The 23,812-nt window shown below is 45.3% G+C and overlaps 1 protein-coding gene across 2 annotated transcripts; it reads left to right on the forward strand.

Moving 5' to 3' along the window:
- Positions 1 to 4,291: 4,291 nt before the first annotated feature.
- Positions 4,292 to 23,154, forward strand: LOC128415983 (armadillo repeat-containing protein 12-like). Of its 2 annotated transcripts, XM_053392928.1 has the most exons (8): positions 4,292 to 4,344; positions 5,784 to 5,886; positions 12,087 to 12,179; positions 13,714 to 13,871; positions 15,691 to 15,825; positions 19,087 to 19,260; positions 20,256 to 20,327; positions 22,361 to 23,154. In XM_053392928.1, the coding sequence occupies exons 3-8, from the start codon at positions 12,134 to 12,136 to the stop codon at positions 23,000 to 23,002; spliced, it is 1,227 nt and encodes a 408-aa protein (XP_053248903.1). In that variant the 5' UTR covers positions 4,292 to 4,344; positions 5,784 to 5,886; positions 12,087 to 12,133; the 3' UTR covers positions 23,003 to 23,154. The 2 variants fall into 2 exon arrangements, with proteins under 2 accessions (XP_053248903.1, XP_053248902.1); XM_053392927.1 differs by lacking the exons at positions 4,292 to 4,344; positions 5,784 to 5,886 and having other exon boundaries at positions 11,833 to 12,179.
- Positions 23,155 to 23,812: the final 658 nt, after the last annotated feature.

The following is a 23,812-nucleotide window of genomic DNA, read 5'->3' on the forward strand; positions in this document are numbered from 1 at the left end:
AGTTAAGTTTGCACAAATAAAGCTCTGTTGCCCTAGTGTAGCAAATCCACTTAAAGAATCGGACTTTTGTGCATTGAAAGTATAGGGTGCATGAATGACTAACGGAAAGATGTATAAACATCCCATAAGGAAATCAATAAGAATGCTTGATAAAATCCAGCAAATCAGGATGAATGTTGCAAAAATAGGCAGTCTGCAGGAGCTGTTAGTTTTATTTCATTTTCAAAAAAAGTGGATAAAAGCACTCTGGTCCAGCTAACCCACTTTTCTTTTTAAAGACTTTTTGCAGTTAGAAAAGTGGCAAGGAAATGTTCTCAGAAGTGTGGGATTAATAAGTGATTAACAGGAAGCTGTGTAACCACTGTGCAAGTAAATCACTGTGAAATCAGGATGAATGCTGATTGTCATCTAACCTCCCTGCAAATGAATCAGAATAATAAAGACCTGGAATTGACTAACCGTAAGCTTTGTGCAAGCAAATCGGGATGAATGCTCAATAAACAGGTCACCGGGAGGCGCCCTGCATAGACGAGCGTGATTCTGTACAAGCACACACACTGCTGCATGCAGCCTGCAGACATACTGTCTTTGTGATAAGTAGTAGGCACTGCAAGCGGATTTCTTTATAAGACTTATACCCACATGCCATTATTTTTCTTAGTATGAGTCATTCAAGAGGTCTGGGGAAGAACAAGGAGCTGAATGTCCTGAACTGATTGCTCCCCGTCTCTTGCTTCTTGCTCAAAAACAATGCTACTGGCAATACCTTTTTCCTGTTATCCATAAATAGCAAAGTGCTTTGCTGAGAAGGCACTGTAATTAAACCCATTGTACAGCTAGGGAAGTGGTACAGGGGGAGGGCTTACCCAAGTCACCCTCAGAAAAGGAGCCAAGGCAGTCCTACCTTTCTAACCAGCCAGACTCTGGCATAATCCACGTCTGCACCATGCCATCACTAGACCATATCTGCCACAGAGCCGCAGTGCCCCCGAAATCCTGAAACTAGGCAGATTACACCATGTCACCACTAGACAACAATGTCCACCACAGGACCACAATGCCCCCCCCTCCCCGAAGCATGAAAACAAGTCCAACCGGTTTGGATATTGGGCATGTGGCTTCACTTTCATGCAGTGTGGAGCTGGGAACGCTCACCAAAGATTTCTGCAAAAGCTGATTCATCTGAAGGCTGCTCGACCCCACTTTACAGGGTAATTCATTCCACACACATACCCGACATGCTTTCTTTCCTCCCCGCCAAGGCTAGCTGTGGTGCTTCATGTTCTCTCCCATGGCCCCGGCTAGCACTCTCTGTCCACAGGAATGTGCCAGGGATGGGGAATGATCCTCCCCTGCAGAGCTGTGGGAATGGCTGGCAGCCTCATCATTTCAGTAAAAAATTCAAGGTGGGGGGAAATGGTTGCCTATAAGCAGCTCAGGCTTCACAGCCCTTTCCAAGGCTGTGGCACACAAGACCCGTGATCCTTGCATAAATCGGGCATGGCACTCTTTGGGAGGAATAGAAAGTTTGTTCCTGTCTTTGGCAATGGCAAAATTCTCACTGACTTTGTCAAGGAGGACCAGGCTCCTGCAAGGAATGCCTTGCTTGGCCTTTGTTTGTTGCTAGCTTATTCTAGGTCACGTTAACCTCCTATTCTACACACCCTCCAATTATTCCTAATATTGAAGGCTGCTCTAATAGTGGTTTAGCTTCCAGGCTTCTGCGAAGGTTGAGAAATGTATGCAGCAGGTATAAACAAGTGAGTGCTCTCCCATGTCTTCCTCTCTCTGCAGCTGGTGCTATACCAATAGACTGAGCACCACTTGTCTCCTTCCAAAGCATTTCCACTGATGAAATGGTCCACCAGACTTCAGGTCTACATAGCCAAGGCTCTTTCCCAATCCAGGATATTGATAAATATCCCCAATACTGCAAAGTCAAATGGCACTATTTATTTGTATTACCCTTCTTTGAAGGAATGAATTTTGGAAACAACGGTCCCTGGAAAGAGATGGTGCTTGGTATCCATGTTGACCCCTTCCACACTCTGAGCATAAACATTGCTGGAGGCACTATGGGTGGGAATCAGCTAGCAAGTCCTGCTTGCAGAAGCCAGTGCATGGGCTCCTACTAGTGCAATGGGTTTTGCTCTTCCTTACCTCCCCACTGCAAGTTGGCATGGGAGTATCACCAGAACAGTGCACAAAGGGAGGAGCTGAAGCATTTGCTTTGACAGAACAATTGCCATGGTTGCTACATTGAATTTCTCCCTATGCCTCGGACTCCCAGTGGTTGGAAATCACAGGTGGGGGAGGGTATTGTTGTGCCGCTCAGGTTCAACTTGCAGGCTTCCCATGGGCATCTGGTTAGCCGCTGTGAGAACAGGATGCAAGACTAGATGCTAGACTGTGGAACACTCTCCCCAGGGAAGTTCGCCTGATGCCTTCATTATACACCTTTAGGCACCAGGCAAAAACGTTCCTTTTAAACCAGGCCTTTGGTTGACCTGATCAACATCAGGTCAACCCTTTTAAAATGTGGCTCTTTTGTGGGGGGTATTATTGGGTTATTGCTTTTATTTTTATTTTATATACTGTGATCTTTTTATGTGAATCATCCTGAGACCTCCAAGTATAGGGCAGTATATAAATTCAAATAATAATAATAATTAGATGGGCCTTTGGCCTGACCCAACAGGGTTCTGACTTTGCTGCTGTTGTGTGCCTCCTTTCTCTGTCCTGATATGTGATACGGATTCAGCCGGATGGAGGTCAGGTGAGCGGTACAGACCTACCACACCGTCCACTGCTGCCTAAACAGTTTGAGGATCAAGTTTTTTGAAGAATCATTTGAACCTGTATGTACCTGCCAGTGCCTGGAGATTGGCTCTGGAGGTTAGGCTCACTGGCATGCCTTTATGATCAGTTAGATAGGAAGGCTCAAGGGACAGGGCCTTCTCAGTAGTGACCCCTCGTCTATGAAGTCCATCTCAGGGGATGTGCAGTTGGCCTCTTCAGTCTTGGTATTTCAATCTTGGTGTTCAAAAAGAATTCAAATGCCTCTCTGTTCCAAGTGACTTGGGATTCTCAAATGCTGTAATTTTTGAAATGTTATAGTGTTTCCATTTTGTGCTTTATGTTGTTGTTTATAGTTATTCATACTGTTGAACATTGCCTTGAGAAGACTTTGTCTGGAGAGGCGGCCTAAATGTGCTTAAAAACAAATAAGTAAATATAGATTGAATGTGAACGTCATCAAAAATCAATAGGACTTACTTAAGAGACAATGCATTAAGAATGGGAGAATTTCTGGTTCAGAAATCTAACATGTGAAACAAATGTCACCCCATTTCCACTAAGAAGATGCACATTGTTCCCTTTATGCTCCCTTCAAACATTTCCTCACCCCTTGTTTTCTAGTTTGGTGTGCTCCCACTTTGTAACTGGTCTAATTTCTTGAATTATTGAAGCCTATCACACAATGAGGGGCAATGACTGGGTAGAGGCTCAGGCAGACCCATTCCCAACTAAGGATGGGGAGGGTGGAAATTCAATTCAGTTTGCATTTAAGGCAGGACCTACCTAATTCACATTTTCCAAAACAATATAGAAACCGAAATACATCCAACCTTCTCTGAATTTTGCAGTGCTATTCTCCAGTCAAATAAACACCTATCCTAAAGTGCACATAAAAATGCATCTCTTGGGAAAATAACATTTTTTAAAAATGCTTTATCCTGGGGGATATTGCTTTGGAAGACAGTGCATATTAGGTGAAATTGTGCAGGAAAAATGTGTAGAGCAGGAGAGATTCACTGATGAATTTTCACAAGGACTAATAATAAAGAAAAAAGCCTCAGCAAGCTCAAACTGATGTGGAAATTTAGAACCTAAGGCTGGAAAAATGTGAAGGTGAGGGGGAAATGAAATTTACAGATTCACCCATCCCTGTTCTCAGGTAACTAAAAATGCCAGCATGTTTCCCCTATAGTGAAGCCGGCTCTTGCCAGATGGTTCCGCTTATCCCTGTGTGCTATCAGTGAATCCACGTCATCTTCTTCCCAACCTTGTTACCCAGGAACAGCCAACCTGTGGAGAAAAACCAGGGTCAGGAGGAGGGGCCAGAGGAGAAGAGACAACACGATCCGCAGGGGCCAGGCGACGGGAGGGGTTGTCTCGTTCCACTGAATGTCAGGGGAGGAAAGGAGAGGGAGGAGGAGGAGGAAGGGGAGAGAGAGAGAAAAAGAAAAGCAACACTGTCTCTCTTTCTCTCTCTCTCTAAGCCACCTAGTAAACCGGCAAGCTGGTTACCGGCCAGGTCTTCAGGAAACCCCCTCATAAAAAGTAGGCAGAGCTGCTAGTTTATGGTGATGAGAGGCCGGGGAGTTTGCCTTTTACTTCTGGGATGAGCAATGCAGAGGCTCTGGGAGGGAGTCATGGGGGGGGAGGAAAGAGAGAAGTGGAGCAACAGCAACAGCCAGTCTGGTATTGTCTTCGCACAGAGCTGTGCCAAAGTGGCAGAGGAGGGGTTAAAAAGGTGAAGGCCACAGGCCTGAGAGTGAGAAACAGAAAGAGGGAGGGGTGCGCGGAGTGAGTGTGCCTGAGTGTGTGCTTGCGGGAGAGAGAGAGAACAGAACATCCTGTACCTTCGAGCATTAAAAACAGCCCTGTGAGGGCGGTGGGGGTGGGCGCAGGAAGACAGGAGCTGTCTTTAGGGAATAGCTGCACAGAAGAAGTGGGAGGCCTCCGTCTATGTGTGTCGAAAGGGAGGCTGCCGGGCCGGGCGAGTTGGGAATAGCAGAGAGAGAGAGCAATGACCTCCGCAAGGTCAGCCCCCTCGCCTGCCACCGCTCGGCCTGCAGCTAGAGCCACCAGAGGCCATTCCAGAAATGGGAACTTGGTCCCAGTGTGATGGAAGGGCCACCAGTTGGTGGCAGAGCAGCTGCATGCAGAAAGCCCCGTGGCCAGTCGCTGGCACCTCTGTAGGGTGGGGCATGTGCCCTGTCTGAAATGCCAGAGAGCCACTGCCAGTCAGTGTTGACCAGGCGCATGGAACCTTTTTTGGACAGACTCTCTCTCTCTCTCTCTCTCTCTCTCTCTCTCTCTCTCTCTCTCTCTCTCTCTTTCTCTCTCTCTCATGTACACACATATTCCTCATTCGTTTCATTTATTATATTTCTGTGCAGCTTTTCACTCTCATGAACCACATAGCCGCATCCATACAACAAATAGCAAGAAGAAGAGGAGTTTGGATTTGATATCCCGCTTTATCACTACCCGAAGGAGTCTCAAAGCGGCTAACATTCTCCTTTCCCTTCCTCCCCCACAACAAACACTCTGTGAGGTGAGTGGGGCTGAGAGATTTCAGAGAAGTGTGACTAGCCCAAGGTCACCCAGCAGCTGCATATGGAGGAGTGGGGACGTGAACCTGCTTCACCAGATTACGAGTCTATTGCTCTTAACCACCACACCACACTGGCTCTCGTAATAGGACATCACAATCGCAACATAAATCATATAAAGTAACTAACAAATCACCAGGAAAGCAACTGCAAAATCATCAGTAAAACAACCAGCTCCTGTAAAACACTATTAACAAAACAACTGTAAAAAAATAGGCTAGACAACCACAAGAAAAGTCATATTATGAAACTTGCAAAGCATTACGGCACTAAACAACATTAACAACCCAAAACAAGCTAAGCACTGTTGAATTCTCTCTCTCTCTCTCTCTCTCCAAACCCCCATGACTCACAGCTCCTCCCTCCCTATCTTCCGTCTAGGCAAGTGAGAAGTGGCTGGCCAAGGGCACAGTCCAGCCTGGCAAAAACACTCAAGGAGGATGTGAAGCAGAGTTAGAAGGGGATGTGACTGGCTGAGGAGGAGGTATGGCCTCTGGAGAACACCACAGGTCAGATAGAGAGGCCTGGGGGGACTGCATTTGACCCTCCAGGTCTGAGCTTCTCCACCCCTATTGTAGACAATGCTGAACTAGGTGGAACCAGGGTCTGGCTCAGTATAAGGCAGCTTCAGGTGATCGATCCACCTGTGGGAAGAGTGAGTACATGTGCAGAGAGCAGTTTCAGAAGCAACCCCAGGAGGCTTTGCTGACAAACTGCTGTTCATTAGCTGTTTAGAGCTGTTCGCAGACGCCTACATTGCTACAGTTCCCAGCACCCTTAACAAACCATAGTTCCCAGGATTCTTTGGGGGAAGCCATGACAGCCAAAATGGCACAAGAACGCTTTAAATATATGAAATGCAGATAAATAAAAATGTTGAGTTAGATCCAGACTTAAGTTAGTTGAAATCAAGTGGTGTTAATTTAAGTCATGACTAACTTATTCCATTGGTTTCAAGGGGACCTGTGTTCAGCTTACTTGCTCCAACCTAATGGACCCTTAAAAAAAAAGTATTGCCTGATTAATCTGGGATGCTTCTTTAGCCAATTAAAACAGGTTTTTAATTGATCAACCCAACAAATTAACTCATTAACGCACCCTCAACCTGATGCCCTCCAGATGTTGGGAGTTGTAATCCAAAACATCTGGAGGGCATCAGGTTGGAGAAGACTGCATCAAAGATTACAGCCCTCCTGTTAATGACTGTCCATATTGGGGTATCTTATCATGCATCTCTCTGTAGTCATAAGCACAATTTCACAGGCATTCTGTTCTGGTTATCGTCAAGTGTGGAGTATCTCTTGAAGAGCTATGCAGGGCCTGTGAAATCTAGTGGAGATTTCAACATGCAGCAGAGGGTGCATTTTGCCGAACATACTTTCAAGTGTGAGCACGCGAGCACGCGCGCACACACACTAGAGCAGGGGTCCTAGTGCAGCACCTGTGAGTTCAGGGGCAGCTTGAGGTTTTCCTTTCATGCCCATGAAACCTCTGAGCTCCCACACAGACTGCCCCCTTGGCCAGAAGGTGGTGAAGGTGGCTACCTTTATGCCCTTTCAAAAGTTGAGACAGCTGAAGGTGGAAGTTTGAAAAGGGACACTCTTTCCAACTTCCTCTTTCAGCTCTATGTGCTTTCCAAGACTCAGATCAATTCTACTGAAACTGACTTTAACCCAAGTCCCTTGGAGAAGCAAAATGTGTCTGCATGTATGCTTCTGTCTGTCTACATTAGGGGACAGTTGTGACCAGAGGGGATGATACCCATAGCAGTCACTCGAAAACAGTGTAAGAAAATGTAAATCCATTAATTAGGTGTACTGTAATCTATTTATAATCTCTGAACAAATTACATGGAGATTTAGTATAAAATGAGAATGGAAATTGTAATTATATATGTGCTTTTATTATTGTTTTTTCTCTCCTTCAGTTTTTCTTTTCTCTTTAATATTATATGTTATATATTCTGTATTTGTATAGTAAAAGAAAGAATAAAATTGAAGGGGAGAAAAAACGAAGAACGAAAACTCCTTATATGTGCCCATGAGCCTAAGAAGGTTGACAAGCACTGTGCTAGACTGTCTGTGTACCCTGCTGTACAGAGGGGCCCGGTCATCCTCTGTTGAAAGGCCTGCCCAAGTTCAGTTTAGAGAAAAGACCCATAGGAAGGGAGAACGGGGCCTTGAAGTTGTTCATCCACAGATAGCTCCCCCGCGGCAGACTGAGCAGCAGGCAACATCCAGGTCACCCGGCCACAGTCTTCCCTTCTATGGTGAGATGTATGGTATTTTTACTTGAATTACAGTAATTATTTCTAAATTTGCAGCTGTACCTATAAATTAGCATATGCAAACCAGTGTGGTCTCCCTAACATACAAACACACAAACACCTGACGAGCCTTAGCAATGGAGGCATAAAGAAAGGGGTAGAAATGAAGGAATGCATATCATTCTGCCACTAGACAACCTTTGATCAAAGGTTACAAGAGATTTCAAGGCATGGCAGAGAACAATAAGGAAGGCTATCATTTTACGTGAAGGTCTGCAATGGTAACACGATGACAGGTACATTAAAATAGAAAAAGCATCTAATGTGTGGATCTGGCTACGTGCAAGCAGAATTTTATGGGCAGATGCTATTTTTATCCCCCAGTAAGATGTTTGGGGTCAGGAAGGGTCCAGTTGCAGAGGTCACAGAGTTGTGTCTGTTGGCATGCTCCGAATCACTCTTCTCCTTAGCTCCAACACAATTCCCTGCAAAGCAGGTAATTATGACCAAGGTCTTGTGCATATGTGCAGTTTCTCTTGAGGTCCACTTCACATGGTGTGGGAAACACTTTGGCCTGGGAGGAAGTGGGAGCCCCTGTGTGTGGACTGTCAGATTTCCTACAGCTTTTGAGGATGGCTTCCCATGTAAATAGTTTCCATCACAGGAGTGTTTTGGCAAGACCATTCTAAAAACATTGAGCAAAACGGGGGGGGGGGGGGTTAAATGAGTCTGCTTCTGAGAAAGCTTCAAAATATGTGGGTCTTTCCTGCTGATAGTCTCAAAGTGTGGTTCCCAAGCTTTCAGTCAGGTCAGAAGGCCTGCATCTTAGAAAATGAGTCTTGCAATGTCAGCAAATATAATTTGTAAATGGTTAGATACACGTCTATTTCATTGCCAAGAACAGTTTCTGGGAAAACCTTGGAAGCTAAGTGCACAACATAACTTGAGAATGAGATGACTATTCTGTAAATGAGATCTGCAACAAAATGGTGCAGTGCGAAATGCTGCTGTCCAAAATGCTAGCTGCTCCACTCTTCCCCTTCCTTATTTTTTCATCCCCGCCCCAACAGCCAGGCTGCATACACATGACATCTTGTTCTAGAATCAGTGGAGGCTTGGTTTTTTCCTACGTAAATCTGCACACCATCTAGATCTTCTCCTTCTTCTTTTTGCCCCTGAAAAGTACTTCTTGAGAATCTGGTTTCGTTCCAAATATAAAAGCTCATTGTAGATTGATTTGGCATTACTCTGCACTGTGCCCATTTGAAAACAGATGTAGGCAGTTCCGGCAATCGGGGATGTATCTACACCTGCCCAGTGATGCTGAGGGTGGGCATATACCAGGATCGTAATCACCGCTTCCTTCTCCATTCACCTGGGGCATGTACGGGAAGGAAGAGGTGTGGATGACCTAATCAAGGGGAAAGTTTTCAAACATTTATCAAACAACCACACCCACCCTTGTGGACAGCAGGATCTAATCAATCTAGATTGACAGCAGCATGATGAGGACAAGCATGAACTATTCCAGAATGAGAAAAAAGTACTTTTTGTGCTGAACATAAGAGAGAGAGCAAATCATTCTACAGTGGTACCTCGGGTTACATACACTTCAGGTTACATACGCTTCAGGTTACAGACTCCGCTAACCCAGAAACGTTACCTCGGGTTAAGAACTTTGCTTCGGGATGAGAACAAAAATCGTGCCGCAGCGGCACAGCAGTAGCGGGAGGCCTCTTTAGCTAAAGTGGTGCTTCAGGTTTAGAACAGTTTCAGGTTAAGAACAGACCTCCGGAACGAATTAAGTACTTAACCTGAGGTACCACTGTATTTTATTTTGGCAGATTGTGTTACCCCATATATTCCCACTTGACTGCTTCAATATGCAGAACTGACCATGTTACAGGTGCCACATAATATTCACTCCACACTTCTCAGAAATCATTTTTTTGGGGGGGGGGGCATCACCTAAACTTTGGAACTCACTGCCTATTGACATCAGGCAGACAACTTTGCTGTCTTATTTAAGCACCTGCTTAAAACATTGTTGTTTAGGCAAGCGTATCAAGACATGTTAAAGTTACCTGTGTTTTATCACTTTTTAGCAACCATTGATTTTAATTATCTTTGAATGTTTTAAAATACCCATATTTTAATCGAGAACTTGAAGGTTTTATTTTATATTCTCTTAAACCGCTTAGAGATTTTAGAGACCTTTTGTTAAATGAATAAATCAATCTACTCTTTTATTCCATTCTGTTCTAAGTTCTGTGTTTCCGTTCTCATAGAAGGAGACTCTCCACCACCACCTGCCCCACTGCCGTGGTCTTGGGGTTGTTGCTTTCTACTTCCTTTTGAGCTTTGAGGTTCAGAGCTTGCCAACCAGAGGGGCAACTCGTGAAATAAACAGCGGCTCTAAAATAACAAAAAGGAAGTGGTTTTAACGTGTGTGCAGTAATTTCTCATCCTTTCCTGCCCATTGCCAGTAGCAGATGTGAGGTTAGATGGGCAGTTGCTCTGATCCAATTGACTCGATGGCATAGTTTTACAAAGTCAGAGAGGTAGAAGAAAAGCTTCAGGGATGAGTATTAGAGGTGGAAAGGGAGCAAAAGAAGATCTTGTGAGTGGGAGGCTACAGCCTTTGCTACAGCCTGCTGAAGAGGCAGTAGGTGGAGAGTTGCCATATCAGTGTGGGGTTTCTCTTAGGAACAGAAGTCCTGAATGCATTTGCAGCTGATCCTAGTATGTACCGAGGTTTCAAACTATGCTAGTCCACTGCACATCTACAGAGCTGTGAAGAATGACCCTAAATCCAGTGCAGACTGCACAACCCCAGCGCACTTGGTTTCCCACAGTGAATGCAAGGGGAATGCTACAGCCTCCAGCAAAACAAAAGTAACACTCACTGTGCAGAGAAATATCTAGAGAATACTTGAATAAAGAAGAAAGGAAGCAAGACGAGTTTGGAACCTGAGTAACATTCTTCACCCACAACATCTCCTTTCTGACTCACCAGGATACAGCATATAGAAGTGTTACATTCTTCAGTCTGGTCTCTGGGGAGCCCTGGGCCATCTCAGGGGTTTTGCTGCCCTCTTCTGGGGCCTGCCAGTGGTTCTTCAAGGAGCAAGGCTGATGCCTCCTTCCACCTCCAAGATCCCTGACCCAAGCACTCCCAATGCCTGTAAAATTGCTTCCAAGCAATAGGCTGGCTGTGAGTCCTAGGTTGCAGAGGACAGTCCTCTGTTTGTTGAGGTCAAGTCTGGTTTACAGATCAGGAACCATGAGAAGGGAAAGCAGAGGCCTTGAAGTTGCCCACTGAGGTGACTGAGCAAGCCCACAGCTCACCAAGTCACGGTCTTGGTGAGGTGCATTCTATTTTTATTTAAATAATATTAATTCTTTCTAAATTTGCAAATCTGGACCGTCTCTTTGTCCTTTTTGAGGAGATACATTTCTTCTCTCGCTGGCAATATGTAAGTGGCCACCCGACTGAGTAAGTTTGCTTAGGATTGTTCTGCACATGTGTATTTTTGATGCATTATATATTTCATTTCTGGGAAAGCATGGCAAGTTCATGCATATTCTCTAGCGTGTGGCCTTCAGAAAGTTGCATATGAGGAAATGTGGCCCCCAGGCTGACTTCTGCTCTATGTTGTTAGAAGGAGATAGATGGATGAACCCAAGGAGGGCCGATGAAACAGATGTGCCCTTTCCAGGCTTCTCTGTTGCCTTTTCAGAGTCTAAAAAAGGGGTGTTTTTTCTTTTTAAATTAGGACCCATATTAGTAAGTTGCCTGGAACCAAGTCAATGTAGCTCACTATTATCTATTCTGACTGGCAGTTGCCCTCCAGGGTCTCAAGCAGAAGTCTTTGACTTCCCACCTCAGGGATGGGGAACCTGTGCCTTCCAGATGTGGTTGGATTCCAGCTTCCATCAGCTCTAGCCAACATGGCCAATGATTAGGGATGATGGGAGTTATAATCCAATAACACCTGGAAGGCACCAAGTTCTTTGTAGTAGCTGATTCTTCTAAAATGAAATACCAGGGATTAAATTGGGGGATTTTGGCACGCCAGGCACTAGCTCTTCCACAGAACTATAATCCCTTCCTATACTATATTTTACTGTTTGAGATTACATTGAGAAGTAGTCTGTCAATTTCTCACAATGTTTTGATAACATCAGCAAGTGGGGAGGGAGGACTCAGGAGTCTTACCTCTCATATCCTGTGATGATGATGTGCCACAGTTGTTATGGTGGACTCAGGTGACATCACAAACCATGTAATGAGCAGTCAAGTATTTCCATAGGTGGTTGTGTTGGTGGGTTGCTGGTGGCCAGAATTCCCTAGTAAGCTCAAGGCAGGATGAAGAAATACTACGATCTGGTAACTAAAAAAAATGTGTTAACTGCAGCTACAGGAGCTACAGCCATCTATCTGGTGTCCAAGACTCTCCTATCAATGTTCAGAAGTCCCCCCTACAACCCGGATCAAATGAATTTTGCCAGTGAGTCATATGGGATATAGGGAGATAATGACGCATTCTCACGCCACATGTTTGTTGTTGTTTGTTGTTGTTCCAGAAGGGTCATGGCCATATAGCACATCATCCATCCATCCATCCATCCATCCAGCACATTCATTCTGTTTATGAGATACCTAATAAAACAAATTATCTATGTGCCGTGCAGATAAAAAAAGAAGAGAATAAAACATAATGATAAAACCATACTAAAATAAAACAGCAATAAGTTTAAGAGAGATCCAGGTGGAATCTACACACACATTTAAAAAAAAGCTGTGAAAATGCTTTTTTAAAAAAAGGTTTTGAAAAATAAATTGAATTTGGCATAGCTCACTGTCGCCATCTAATGTCACAGTTGTATATTGCTCTTTACAACACATTTAAAATGTTTTATTTGCAGCTGTATAGCTGAGTCCCCAGCGTAAAAAAATAAATAAAAATATTCAGCACAGTAAAATACTATATACATCACATTACTAAAACAACCATCACATATCTACATTAGAACCACCAATTGGATAGCTGGGGCTTAAAACTAAATCTTATAAACCCAGGTCTGGGAGAGGAAAATGTTAACCAGACACCAAAGAGACAGCAATGTGGGCACCAGGCACGCTTCCCTAGGGAGAACATATCCTAGGCCCCAGGGAGAGCATTCTAGTGTCTGGGGACACTACCTCTAGTGGCCGCCCTCCAAGCTTCAGATTGAAAGGGCACACAGAGAAGGATGTTTGTAGATTACCTTAGGGTTTGGGTTTGGGCAGGTAAATACAGAAGGTACTGAAGTCCCAACACAAGTCATTGTCCAGGAACTAATCATATATTTCCTTCATCATTGACTCTTCACTCCAGTTGTTGTGTGGTTAATGATGGCACGTTTTTGTTTTTCTGTAACTCTATTTCCTGACAGGTAATCATGTTAGTGTGCTGCAGCAGGGTGTAGAAAAAAATATATGTGGCCTCTCGAACTAATAAGCCTACCATGGCATAGGTTTCAATGCACTGCAGTCCACTACTTCAGATTCATGAAGTGTTTCCCCAAGTTAGGTAGCTACAAACAGAAAGTAACTCTGGCACCCATACACATCTAGGTTTCTTCAGAACAGCTGCTTGAGGCATCACACATGAGCTTTGTGAAACAGCCTGCTATATGCAGGTTATAGGAGGGACTGGTGGTATCAGCACAGAGAACCCCCATGCCAACTGGATAATCCAATGCCCCTTGAGATGTTGTTGGACTTCCAACTCCTAGCAACTCCAGCCAGAATGGCTAATGGTTGGGGGTGATGATGACGGTGGTGATTTATCAAATTTTATAATAATGGTTGGGGATGATGGAGTTTGCAGCCTAACGACATCTGGAGGGCCACAGGTTCCCCAGGCATGCTTTATGAGGTATTGAAATGTCCACAGAAGCTTCCTGTCACTTCTGTTGCACTGATGCAGAAATGCAGGAAGTTCTGGATCAAAAATGTCCGTAAGTTGTCCTAATTCACCTCTGGATTATTGCTTCTAGATCTAGCCGTTGAGTATTATCCAGCTCCATCTGCAAGAGCAAATGTTCCTGGAGAGCTCAGGAGACTCCTGCTGTCTCTCAGCCCAAACCTAGATGACAACTCCAAGAGGACAACGCTTCATACCATCACTCAGTGTATCTATCTGAAGGAATCAGAGGTGAAAGTCAAAAGTTGCAGGGCACAGATGCAACACACAATATCAAGCCTGATTAGTGCAGTTGGCTCCTGTTCAGCATTACCATATTCCTCTAGTGATCAATGGGGCTTCGTCCCCAGTATCTTTCAAGCCAAACATTCTCACTGGTGTGGATTTAAGGTGCTGCCTTGCACTGAGAAAAACTAGGCGGGAGTTTCAGCAGAAGCTGAAAGCTGCATACAAGACATAGATTGTGAAGGCTGGGAATCTATAGCTGAACTGGCCCTATTTGAGAGTATCAGTTTCTGGTTAGAGAGGTATTTTAGAGTTAATTTCCCCTGACTCTTTGCTGCTTGCTCTGCTGTAGAAATCCTATTTGGTCCAGCATGGCTTTGTAGATTCAGAAAGCCTGCTGGTAGGCTGACAGGGCTCCCCATTTGGCGAGGTCCCACCCCTAATATTAGGTAATATTAATTCTGTGGTTTTTGTTTGTTTGTTTTTAAAAAATCAACAGCAAGGTAGCTTGAGCCTTGCAAGAGCAAATGCAGCTTCCCCATTGTGGACTATGGAACACTACTGAGCCCACTGTCTATGGAACCCTTGGCCAGCAAGAGGAGCTCTGTGCATGTGTGGAGCTCAAACTGGGCAGCTGATTGGGTGCATTTAAAAAACAACAACACCACCCTGTTTCTGCTTCAGTGCACCTTCAGTGCATTATTTTTAATGAATCAAAACTGGATGAGATTCTCCAAAATATAATGCTGGCCCCCCAAAGGCACATTGTCACCTTAATACATGTTTAACTCCAGGTACATAGGGACAGCAGGTGGAGTTGTGGTCTAAACCACAGAGCCTAGGGCTTGCTGATCAGAAGGTCGGTGGTTCAAATCCCTGCGACGGGGTGAGCTGGTCCCAGCTCCTGCCAACCTAGCAGTTCGAAAGCATATCAAAGTGCAAGTAGATAAATAGGTACTGCTCCGGCAGGAAAGTAAACGGTGTTTCCGTGCGCTGCTCTGGTTCGCCAGAAGCAGCTTAGTCATGCTGGCCAAATGACCCGGAAGCTGTCTGCAGACAAATAGCGGCTCCCTCTGCCTATAGAGCAAGATGAGTGCACAACCCAGAGTCGTCCAAGACTGGACCTAACGGTCAGGGGTACCTTTACCTTTACATAGGGAATAGCTACCCACAGCAAAGTAGGAATATTCCTGGGACCAATGGGAAACCAGAGTATAACTTCTGAGCACATAAGAGTCCTTTGCAGTGACCACTTGTTCCTTCTACCTTTCTCTAGGAAAGTTACATGCTAAGCACCAATGTGCATATTATAGCTCCAATGACACTCCAGGAGTAGATAATAGCAACTGAGGGGGGAGCACTTAACCCTTTTCTTCCCCTGCCACTGACCTGCTTCAAATTGCCCTCCCCACTGGCTTTTCTCCCTGTCTAGTTCCAAATTTATGCTTGCCAATGCATTAGTGTTGCTAGTCAGAGGTATCTGCCCATGATTAAATTCCATGTCCCAGTGGAATAGCTGTTCTTTCCATTTTGAATCTTAAGAGATCATAGGCTGTTTCAGAAAGTGGGCTGGGCTGGTAAACATTTGGGTTAAGCCATAAGTGCCACAATATCTGAAATCCCATTGTGAAATCTAGCCCAGGGTTCAGTGCTGATGAAAATTCATCACATCTCTTGCCAGTTACACCACCACCTAGACTGAAGCGTCAGGTTCAGCGTCTTGGCAACAAGGTGTTCTGTGAACATGAAATGCGCGGAGCACTCTAATTCAGGTGGCCTCAATTCAGGCATATTCCCATCTGATAATCTGCTTCTTGCTTTCTAGGCAAATGCCTGCACCAATGATGACATTAGATTGGTGGCATTATTCCTGGATGATGGAGACAAAGCCGTCAAAACAGAGGCACTGCATGCCCTCAAAGCTTTCACTGTCGTCTGGCGGTTCAAAATCAAAATCCAGGTAACCACTTAAGGAAACTGTGTAAAAAATCCCCTCTAGTGTGTCTGAAGTTCTTACCCTAGATCATTTCTAGAAGGCTTCATCTATTAACAATGCAGGAAAACAGCTTTTAAGGTTTTCTCACCTGTCATGCCCTCCATATGCCTTTCTTCCTCAGCATACTTTTAATATTAATTTGGTCTGTTTCATTTCTGCTGCTGATTTTATGTTGATTGTTCATATGTTTTGCCTATTTTTATTTTACTGTTTTAAAATTATTTTTGTAAGCTGCCTTTCAGATTTTTAAGGAAAATACCTATAAGAAAGGGACATGGGTGGCGCTGTGGATTAAACCACAGAGCCTAGGACTTGCCGATCAGAAGGTCAGCGTTTCGAATCCCCCCAATGGGGTGAGCTCCCGTTACTTGGTCCCTGCTCCTGCCAACCTAGCAGTTCGAAAGTATGTCAAAGTGCAAGTAGATAAATAGGTACCACTCCGGTGGGAAAGTAAACAGAGTTTCCGTGCGCTGCTCTGGTTCACCAGAAGCGGCTTAGTCATGCTGGCCACATGACCCAGAAGCTGTACGCCGGCTCCCTCGGCCAATAAAGCAAGATGAGCGCCGCAACCCCAGAGTTGGCCATGACTGGACCTAATGGTACCTTTACCTTTACCTATAAGAAATAAAATAAACAAAGACTGGAAGCAAGAAGGTTCAGTGCTCTGCCTCTGTAAGGTAGAAACATAGGAATATAAGAATAGTCCTGCTGGCTCAGGAAACTGACCCATCTGGTCCAGCATCCTGTTCCCACAGTGTGGGAAACCCTCAAGCAGGACCTGAGCACAAGAACTCTCCCCTTTTTTGGTTTCCAGCAACTGGTATTCATAAGTATTACTGCCTCCCAATGTGGAGGCAGTGCCTAGCTCTCACGGCTACTAGCCATTGATAACCTTATTCTCTGCAGATTTGTCCAATCCTCTTCTAAAGGCAATTAAGTTGGTGGTCGCCACTGCCTCTGATGGCAAAATAGCTTTGCCTTTGCATGGACTTACTGTATATATTAGGATAACGGCACAGGGAAAGGGTTAAACCCTCCACCCCCAGCACTGCAGCCCCAATCAAAATCTTAACATCCTCCACAGCTGCTTTTTACATAAAAAAGAGGGTTCCTGTTCATGGATCCAAACTCTCCCTTATCATGTTTCATTTGGAGTTGCCTGCAGGAAGTACATGAAATTAGTCAATTCTGCCTCGGCCCCCAATGGGGGAAAGACTATAGCTCAGAAGCAGAGCACCCGCCTTGCAGGCAGAAGGTCCCAGGTTCAATCCCCGGGGACCCAAAGTCAGACTGGAAGACACTCCCTGTCTGAAACACTGGAGAACTGTTGCCAGTCAGTGTAGACATTATTGAGCTAGATGGGTCAGTGGGTCTGACTCAGTATAAAGCAGCCTTCCTGCATTCCCTATCAGTGGTGGACTTTGGGCTTTACAATCTCAATGGTGCCTTGTGCAACACCAAAATTTGGCACCCACCCATTATTCGTCATTGTTGCAGCGCCTCCTGCAGGCGAACTGGTTGTGCTCCCTAATCCACCTCTGTCCCTATGTTTGCATGTAACTTTGGATTGTAGCAGCTGACGTGATGTTAGGCTGCACAGACAACTGTGCTCACTTTCTGCTTCCGTGAACCCAGTGATTGGCTGGTATGCAATTTAGTTATTACTCAGAATAAACCTGTTGAAATGAACGGACTTTGTCATGCTCATATCAGTGGGTCTACCCTGAGTAAAACTTAGCTGAATCCCACCCATGATTTTTAGTGAATCAAACCCGGATTAGTCTCATCAATGTTTGGCATCTTGAGCCCCAACAGAGCACTGTTTTTGTCCCGTGCATGTTAGAACCACAAGGGCACTTAAAAAAGAGCAATTCCACCCGTCACCACCAGAGGACACCTTACCCACTGAACATAAGACACTGCTTTGTGTTTTGTCCTTGTTTTCATTCACATTTTAAAATTTCGTTTTGAATGGGCAGAGCCCTTGCAACGGGCTGAGGTTGTCCTCAGCTGCAGCCAGAATTGAAACCTGAATTCTGGGCCAAAGGCTTTGTTCAAAACAAATTATAGGGATTTGGAGCATTTTGACTTCCTTTACGTAATCCGTTCTGCCTGTAGTGTTTAATTTCTTGCAGAATGTGAAACATTTCACAAGGACTAGGCTGGCAGAGCGTGAGGAAGGAAGGGAATGAAAGCGGGTGGAGTGAAACATTAACCGTGGTAGACCATAATGACTGGAAACTAAAGCTGCAATGCTAGATGCACTAACTTGGGAGTAAGCCCCCTAAATTCAATGGACCTTACTTCTGGGTAGACATACATAGGTTGCTTGGGACCTGGTAATCCCCACTCAGCCGGGAAGCTCACTGGCTGACCTTGGGCCAGACCCTGTCTCTCAGCTTAACCAACCTCACAGGGCTGTTGTGAGGATAAACTGAAAGGGGAGAACCTATGGCTCCTCAGAGGAAAGGGGGAATAGAAATGTACTCAAAACAAAAGTAAATAAATGCATAAAAATACATCATTAATTTTATTTAGTCCAATCCCCCCCCAAGACTCACAAAGCATCTCTGCCAGTACCTACAACATTTGCACCTAAATGTGCAACAGCCTGATAATCAAGAAGTGAGGAGCTCTTGAGGCTCACATCTCCCAGAAGGCAACAGCCCTTGACCTCGAATACTAAAAATATAGGATGAGCTGTGATGACTGATGATTCAGTTGGTTAGAGGGTGATGCTGATAATGCCAAGGTGGCAGGTTCGATCCCAGTAAGGGGCAGCTGCATATTCCTGCATTGCAGGGGGTTGGGCTGTTAGTTGACCCTCAGGATCCCTTCCAACTATGATTCTACGATAATCAGTGGCAAAAGCAAATACATGCTGTGGGTATTCTGAGTCACTCTTTGCTCTTTCCCACAATTCTGAGCAGAAGCTGAAAAACAGGTACAGGAGGTGAGGTCTGGTCTGGATGATACCCTGATATGATATTCATCATAGCCATAAAAGGACTGTTTACACTTCACCCTGGATTGCTAGGAGGCGGTGATGCCTCTAGGAGCCCTATCAACAGAATGACCCAGAGGCCCGAAATGCTGCGGCAAAGACTTATCACCTTTTGAAGCACTCGTTGCCATCTGTGGGGTGGGGGCCTAACTGCCTGCAATACTGCTGAAGGGCAGAGTGCGAGTCTTTAAAATAAAATGCTGGTCTGTTTTCTGATGCAGGAATACGTTCCCAAGATTGTTGAGCTGGTGACTGGCTCCTGGGACCCCACCCTTCAGGTTGCTGGGTTGAGGCTGCTGAACGGGTTGAATATTCCAGACAACACCCACACTCTCCTGAGAGGGATGCTGCCGAACTTCCTGGAAATCCTTCTCATGGCAAACACTATGGCCAAGGTACAAAAAATCACAGGCAGGTACCTTCTCTTCCTCCTCAGGTACAGCATTGGAGTTGGGAAGTAGTACAGCTCTAGTAGTTCCTAGAAGGAAACGCTGGATGACTAATATTTCACCTTTTTGCTAAATGAACCTTTTATTTATTACATGTGGGGGTCTGCAACAAAATGTTGCAGCCTAGAGTGCCCCTGCTTGGAGTTCCAGTCACTACATTCCATTTCATTCTCCCTGCTCTCTGGTTCCCCTCACCCACAGGCAGTCTGTTTGCTCTATGGCCACTGAGTATGTACAGCCCCCACTGGGAGTTTTGTGGGCCCCTTCCCTCAGGATGTTTTTCTGTGTATTATTTTTGTATTTCTGCAAACTATGGGACTTCTGCCACACACACCCAAGACTGCTGATACCTCCCTCTTGTGGTGCTTTATTTGCTACATAATTGATGGCACTCACAGCCTGAACATCAGAAGTAGAGTGAGAAACAGGATCTATACCCTGACCTTTGATCAAATTATCAATGTGGCTTTGGAGAGCAGTTGCCAGCTCAAGTAGAAAGCACTGGATAAACCAGTGGTCTGGTTCAGTCTATAAAGTAACTTTGCACATTCATATTTTTGTCTGAAATATTTCAGTATGCTCTCTCTAGGGTTTGTGTTACCCGAGTCCTCTATCAAGTCCAGGCTACCTGATCATCCAAGGAGGGAAAGATCAATCTATTCTCAACTCTGAACTTACAGCCTCAATTTTTTATTCTTGCTCAGAAACCCAAATCTGTTGAAGAACATGATGTAGCCTGGAAGGTTGCTCCCTTCAGCTGAAAGGAGCGAATGTCATCTTCCTTGCTCAGCGTGGCTCATCTCTTTCCTGCAGTTTGCTCCCAACCCCACTGCCCAACTAGAAAGCATTAATATTTTTATTATAATTATTACTTTGCTTGCAAAAGGGGTCTAGTACCCACCCGTGTCCGCACACCCTGACATTCTCACTTGTTTGCTCAGGTGCAGGTTCTGAAGCTTCTTAGCACGCTGGCCCAGAAGGAAGACCTGCTGTACGACATCATGAATTGTCGGGTAAGGACTGCCCTTGTGCCTGCCAGCATGAGAAAGCTTTGTATTGGGGTGGGGGATAAAGAATATCAGAAGAACAGAGGTTGGGAAAGGTCAGTGTTTTTTTCTAGAAAAAGAGGCACCGGAACTCACCATGAACACCTCTTTTGTTCTCTTAGAATGGCAATGGCGCCCACCTGAGAGGTGCCAGAACTAAGATCTGGAGAGTTCTGGCTGAAAAAAAGCCCTGGGATAGCTGCTCTAGTTATAGGAATTTATTCAGACATAGGCATGAGAATACATGTTGCCCAGGGACTGCAACTAGGGAATCAATGCTGGCTCATTTGAAGCCACTTTGCATTCCAATGTACAAGAGCCAGCATATGAACAGGAGCCAGAATCACATCCTTTGAAGGCGAACACCCTAGCCCACCCAATTTCTGCTCTGCCTGGAAGCAGCCACATCCTTTCATTGTTGCATATTGATATTAGAAATGTCAATCTTATAATAGGCAATAGGTAATTCATTTTCTCAGAACAGGATTATTTATTCCTTGTACAGTGGGCAGGGCCCATGTGAGACTGGCGCTATGGCCACCAGACCTTTTGCATGCTCCAAACAATCTGGCTGCTGTACGAGACCCTTTTGACATTATTCAGTTTTGCATGGACTCTTGTGTATGTGCTGAGCATGCACATCCACAAATTCCCATGGTGGAGAAATAGGCCACATCTTCTTCTTTTAAATCCTTAGCCTCTCATAGGGAGACTTAGCTGAGAGGTTTAAGAAGTGCTGGAAAGCTGAAAGCATGGCTCCTCTGGCCTAAGTAGGAAACAGGACATGGCAGGAGTTCCTGGAAGCTCCAGCTAGGCTCATTTAGCCTGCCCAGGTGACTGAAGGATACAGCTGCAGCACACGGCAGATGGGAGCTCTGTCAGCAGGCTGGTTGCTTATGCATTAACCAAAAGGAGGAAATGTATCACCAATGAAAGAGAACAAGACGACAGGTTTTGCATAAATTCAGCAAATGCTAATTCATATGTATAGGTGCAAATTTTAAAATGGTTACAGTAATTTAAATGGAAATTCAATACATGTCACCATAGCGAGGAAGACTGATGTTGGTGACCTGTGCTCATGCTCAGTCTGTGGTCCATGTGCTAACAATTCAAGGGAACTTCCTGCTCTCCCATTGGATGGTTCTTTGTCTTTAAACTAGACTTGGATTGGATAGCCCTTTAGCTAGAGGCTTGTCCTCTGCAGAGTAGAACATATGATCATGCATCCCCTAAATTAGGGTCCAGTTCTGGAGCAGAAACCCAGGAAGTCTTGGAACCAAGTTCAGGCTTTTAGTCTGGTGGCTCTCTCTTTTACCATCACTCACACCTGCCCCCACTGGCACGAAGGTTTCTCTGTTGCCACAGGAGTGTAGGGAGCTGCACCATACTCAGGACTCTGTGTTCTGGTGCATGTAAAAATATCAGAACCTCTTGGTCGACAAAGGAAATAATGGCATCCTGCTGGTTGTAGCTGCTCCATTTCCTACATCATCCCCAGTGACAGAGGTTGAGAGTGAGGGTCACTATTGTCATTAACTACGTATTCACAGATCCACATTCATGGATCAGGGCCCTGTATACCATCCACCCCCATCATTCAGCCTGGACACTGAGGTCCAGCTCCAAGGGCCTTCTGGAGGTTCCCTCACTGCGAGATGTGAGGTTGTAGGGAACCAGGCAGAGGGCCTTCTCGGTGGTGGTGCCCACCCTGTGGAACGCCCTCCCATCAGATGTCAAGGAAATAAACAACTATCTGACTTTTAGAAGACATCTGAAGGCAGCCCTGTATTGGAAAGTTTATAATGTTTTACATTTTATTATGTTTTTATATGTGTTGGAAGCTGCCCAGAGTGGCTGCACAACACAGCCAGATGTGCGAGGTGTAAATAATAAAATTATCATCATCATCATCATCATCATCATCATGGGGATGAGGAGGAATGAGGGGAAGGAAGATGAGACATTGACTAAAGCCACTTGTGGTGTTTCTCCCCAAGACACCCGTCGAGTTCCTGAGCCTCTTCCAACCATCCCTGCCAGGGAACCTGCTCTATGAGATGTTAGTCTTTGTGGAGCGCCTCAGCGAAGGGCGCCTCTCCCCGCAGTACCAGTCGATGCAGTGGCAGTACAGCGACAACTCCCTCCACGAAACCATCTTTGGCAACAACTCCCGCCTCTCCGACCGCCTGCTTGCTCTCATCATCCACCCAGAGGAGGAGGTGCAGGCTCAGGCCTGCAAGGTCATCCTCAGCCTCCGGCTCAACAGGGAAGAGAGCAAGGTGGTCAGTGCCCTCCCCTTTGGGGCCAACATCAGTGTCCACCCCCTGGAATCAACGAGGATTAGCCAAGTCTCCAACCCCTCTGACCTGAGCAGCCACACTCTCGGTCCCAATAACGTCTCCTCTGAGCCCACCGGCACCAACGTCTCCTTTGACAGCACCCATGACAACAGCGGGCGTAGCTTCCACACACTCCAAGGCACTGATGAGACTGGACACAGCTTCTATCCCCTTCCAAGAGCTGACCACAGCTTCTACCCCCTTGAGACCGTCAGCAGCCACATTATTCAGGACCAAAGAGTCAACAGCTTCAATATTCCTCCAGCTTGCTATTCGGGTGAGAGTGACAACAGTGTTTAAAGGGCCCATTTCTAGACGAAAGAGCGAATGATAAAAGAATTGGAGAAGAGATGACATCACCATTTGTCTCTCCCTATGTAAGGAAAAGGTCCAGGCATGTAAGCATTCAGGATCCTACCTTCTACCTAACAAAACTTCTATGTGCATTAGAATCTGGAGTGTACTGATCATTTGCTCATTACCATCAATGTATGGTCTGCTGAACTTTGCTGCTCCAGTTCAAGGTTCAGAGTGCTCAGAAAATCAGGTCCATCCTAATATCTGCCAGCCTGCACTCATGGTGGTCTCTGAAGGGGTGTCTTTAGAGTTAGGTTAGAAACATTAAGACCGTGCCAAAATAATGGGGAAAGTTGCCTGGAGAGAAAGATCTGGTGTGTTACTGAGAAACCAGCAGATAGTCAGTAGCTTTTATTGTTTATAACCAATGGTCATCACAATACAGTATGAGCACAAACCACACAACTACACAACTAAAGACATTGCATGTGCCAGACCGGAACAAATCTACAATGTTCAAAATTTAGCAATGTTCCTTCTGGTCAGCATCTCTGGGTTTTGGCACTTGCACTATCCAGAAAGTTTGCCCTTATCTTTCTTGCCACTAATGCAAATAGTGCAGCCTACAGCTGATGAACTTATCAACCTCTGCCAACAACCATTTAATTTTCAAATCATCTGGTTGACCTTCCAAGGGTCAACCTGAAAAGGGGAGATAAACTTAGCTCTGGGTGAATCATACAATAGGCAATATAAAATATAATGTACTAGATCCTCAATATATATATGATCCACATATACAAAGGCGCTCTT

This window comes from Podarcis raffonei, chromosome 6 (genome assembly GCF_027172205.1).
Source record: "Podarcis raffonei isolate rPodRaf1 chromosome 6, rPodRaf1.pri, whole genome shotgun sequence".
Taxonomy (NCBI): Eukaryota; Metazoa; Chordata; class Lepidosauria; order Squamata; family Lacertidae; genus Podarcis; species Podarcis raffonei.

What these genes read in the sequence shown, in the direction of transcription:
- LOC128415983 (XM_053392927.1), top strand. Translation starts at nt 12,038, where the DNA reads ATGAAGAAATACTACGATCTGGTAACTAAAAAAAATGTGTTAACTGCA. An exon ending in GGATCAAATGAATTTTGCCA is followed by an intron (nt 12,180 to 13,713) that starts GTGAGTCATATG and finishes TATTGCTTCTAG; the next exon opens with ATCTAGCCGTTGAGTATTAT. An exon ending in GGTTCAAAATCAAAATCCAG is followed by an intron (nt 15,826 to 19,086) that starts GTAACCACTTAA and finishes TTTCTGATGCAG; the next exon opens with GAATACGTTCCCAAGATTGT.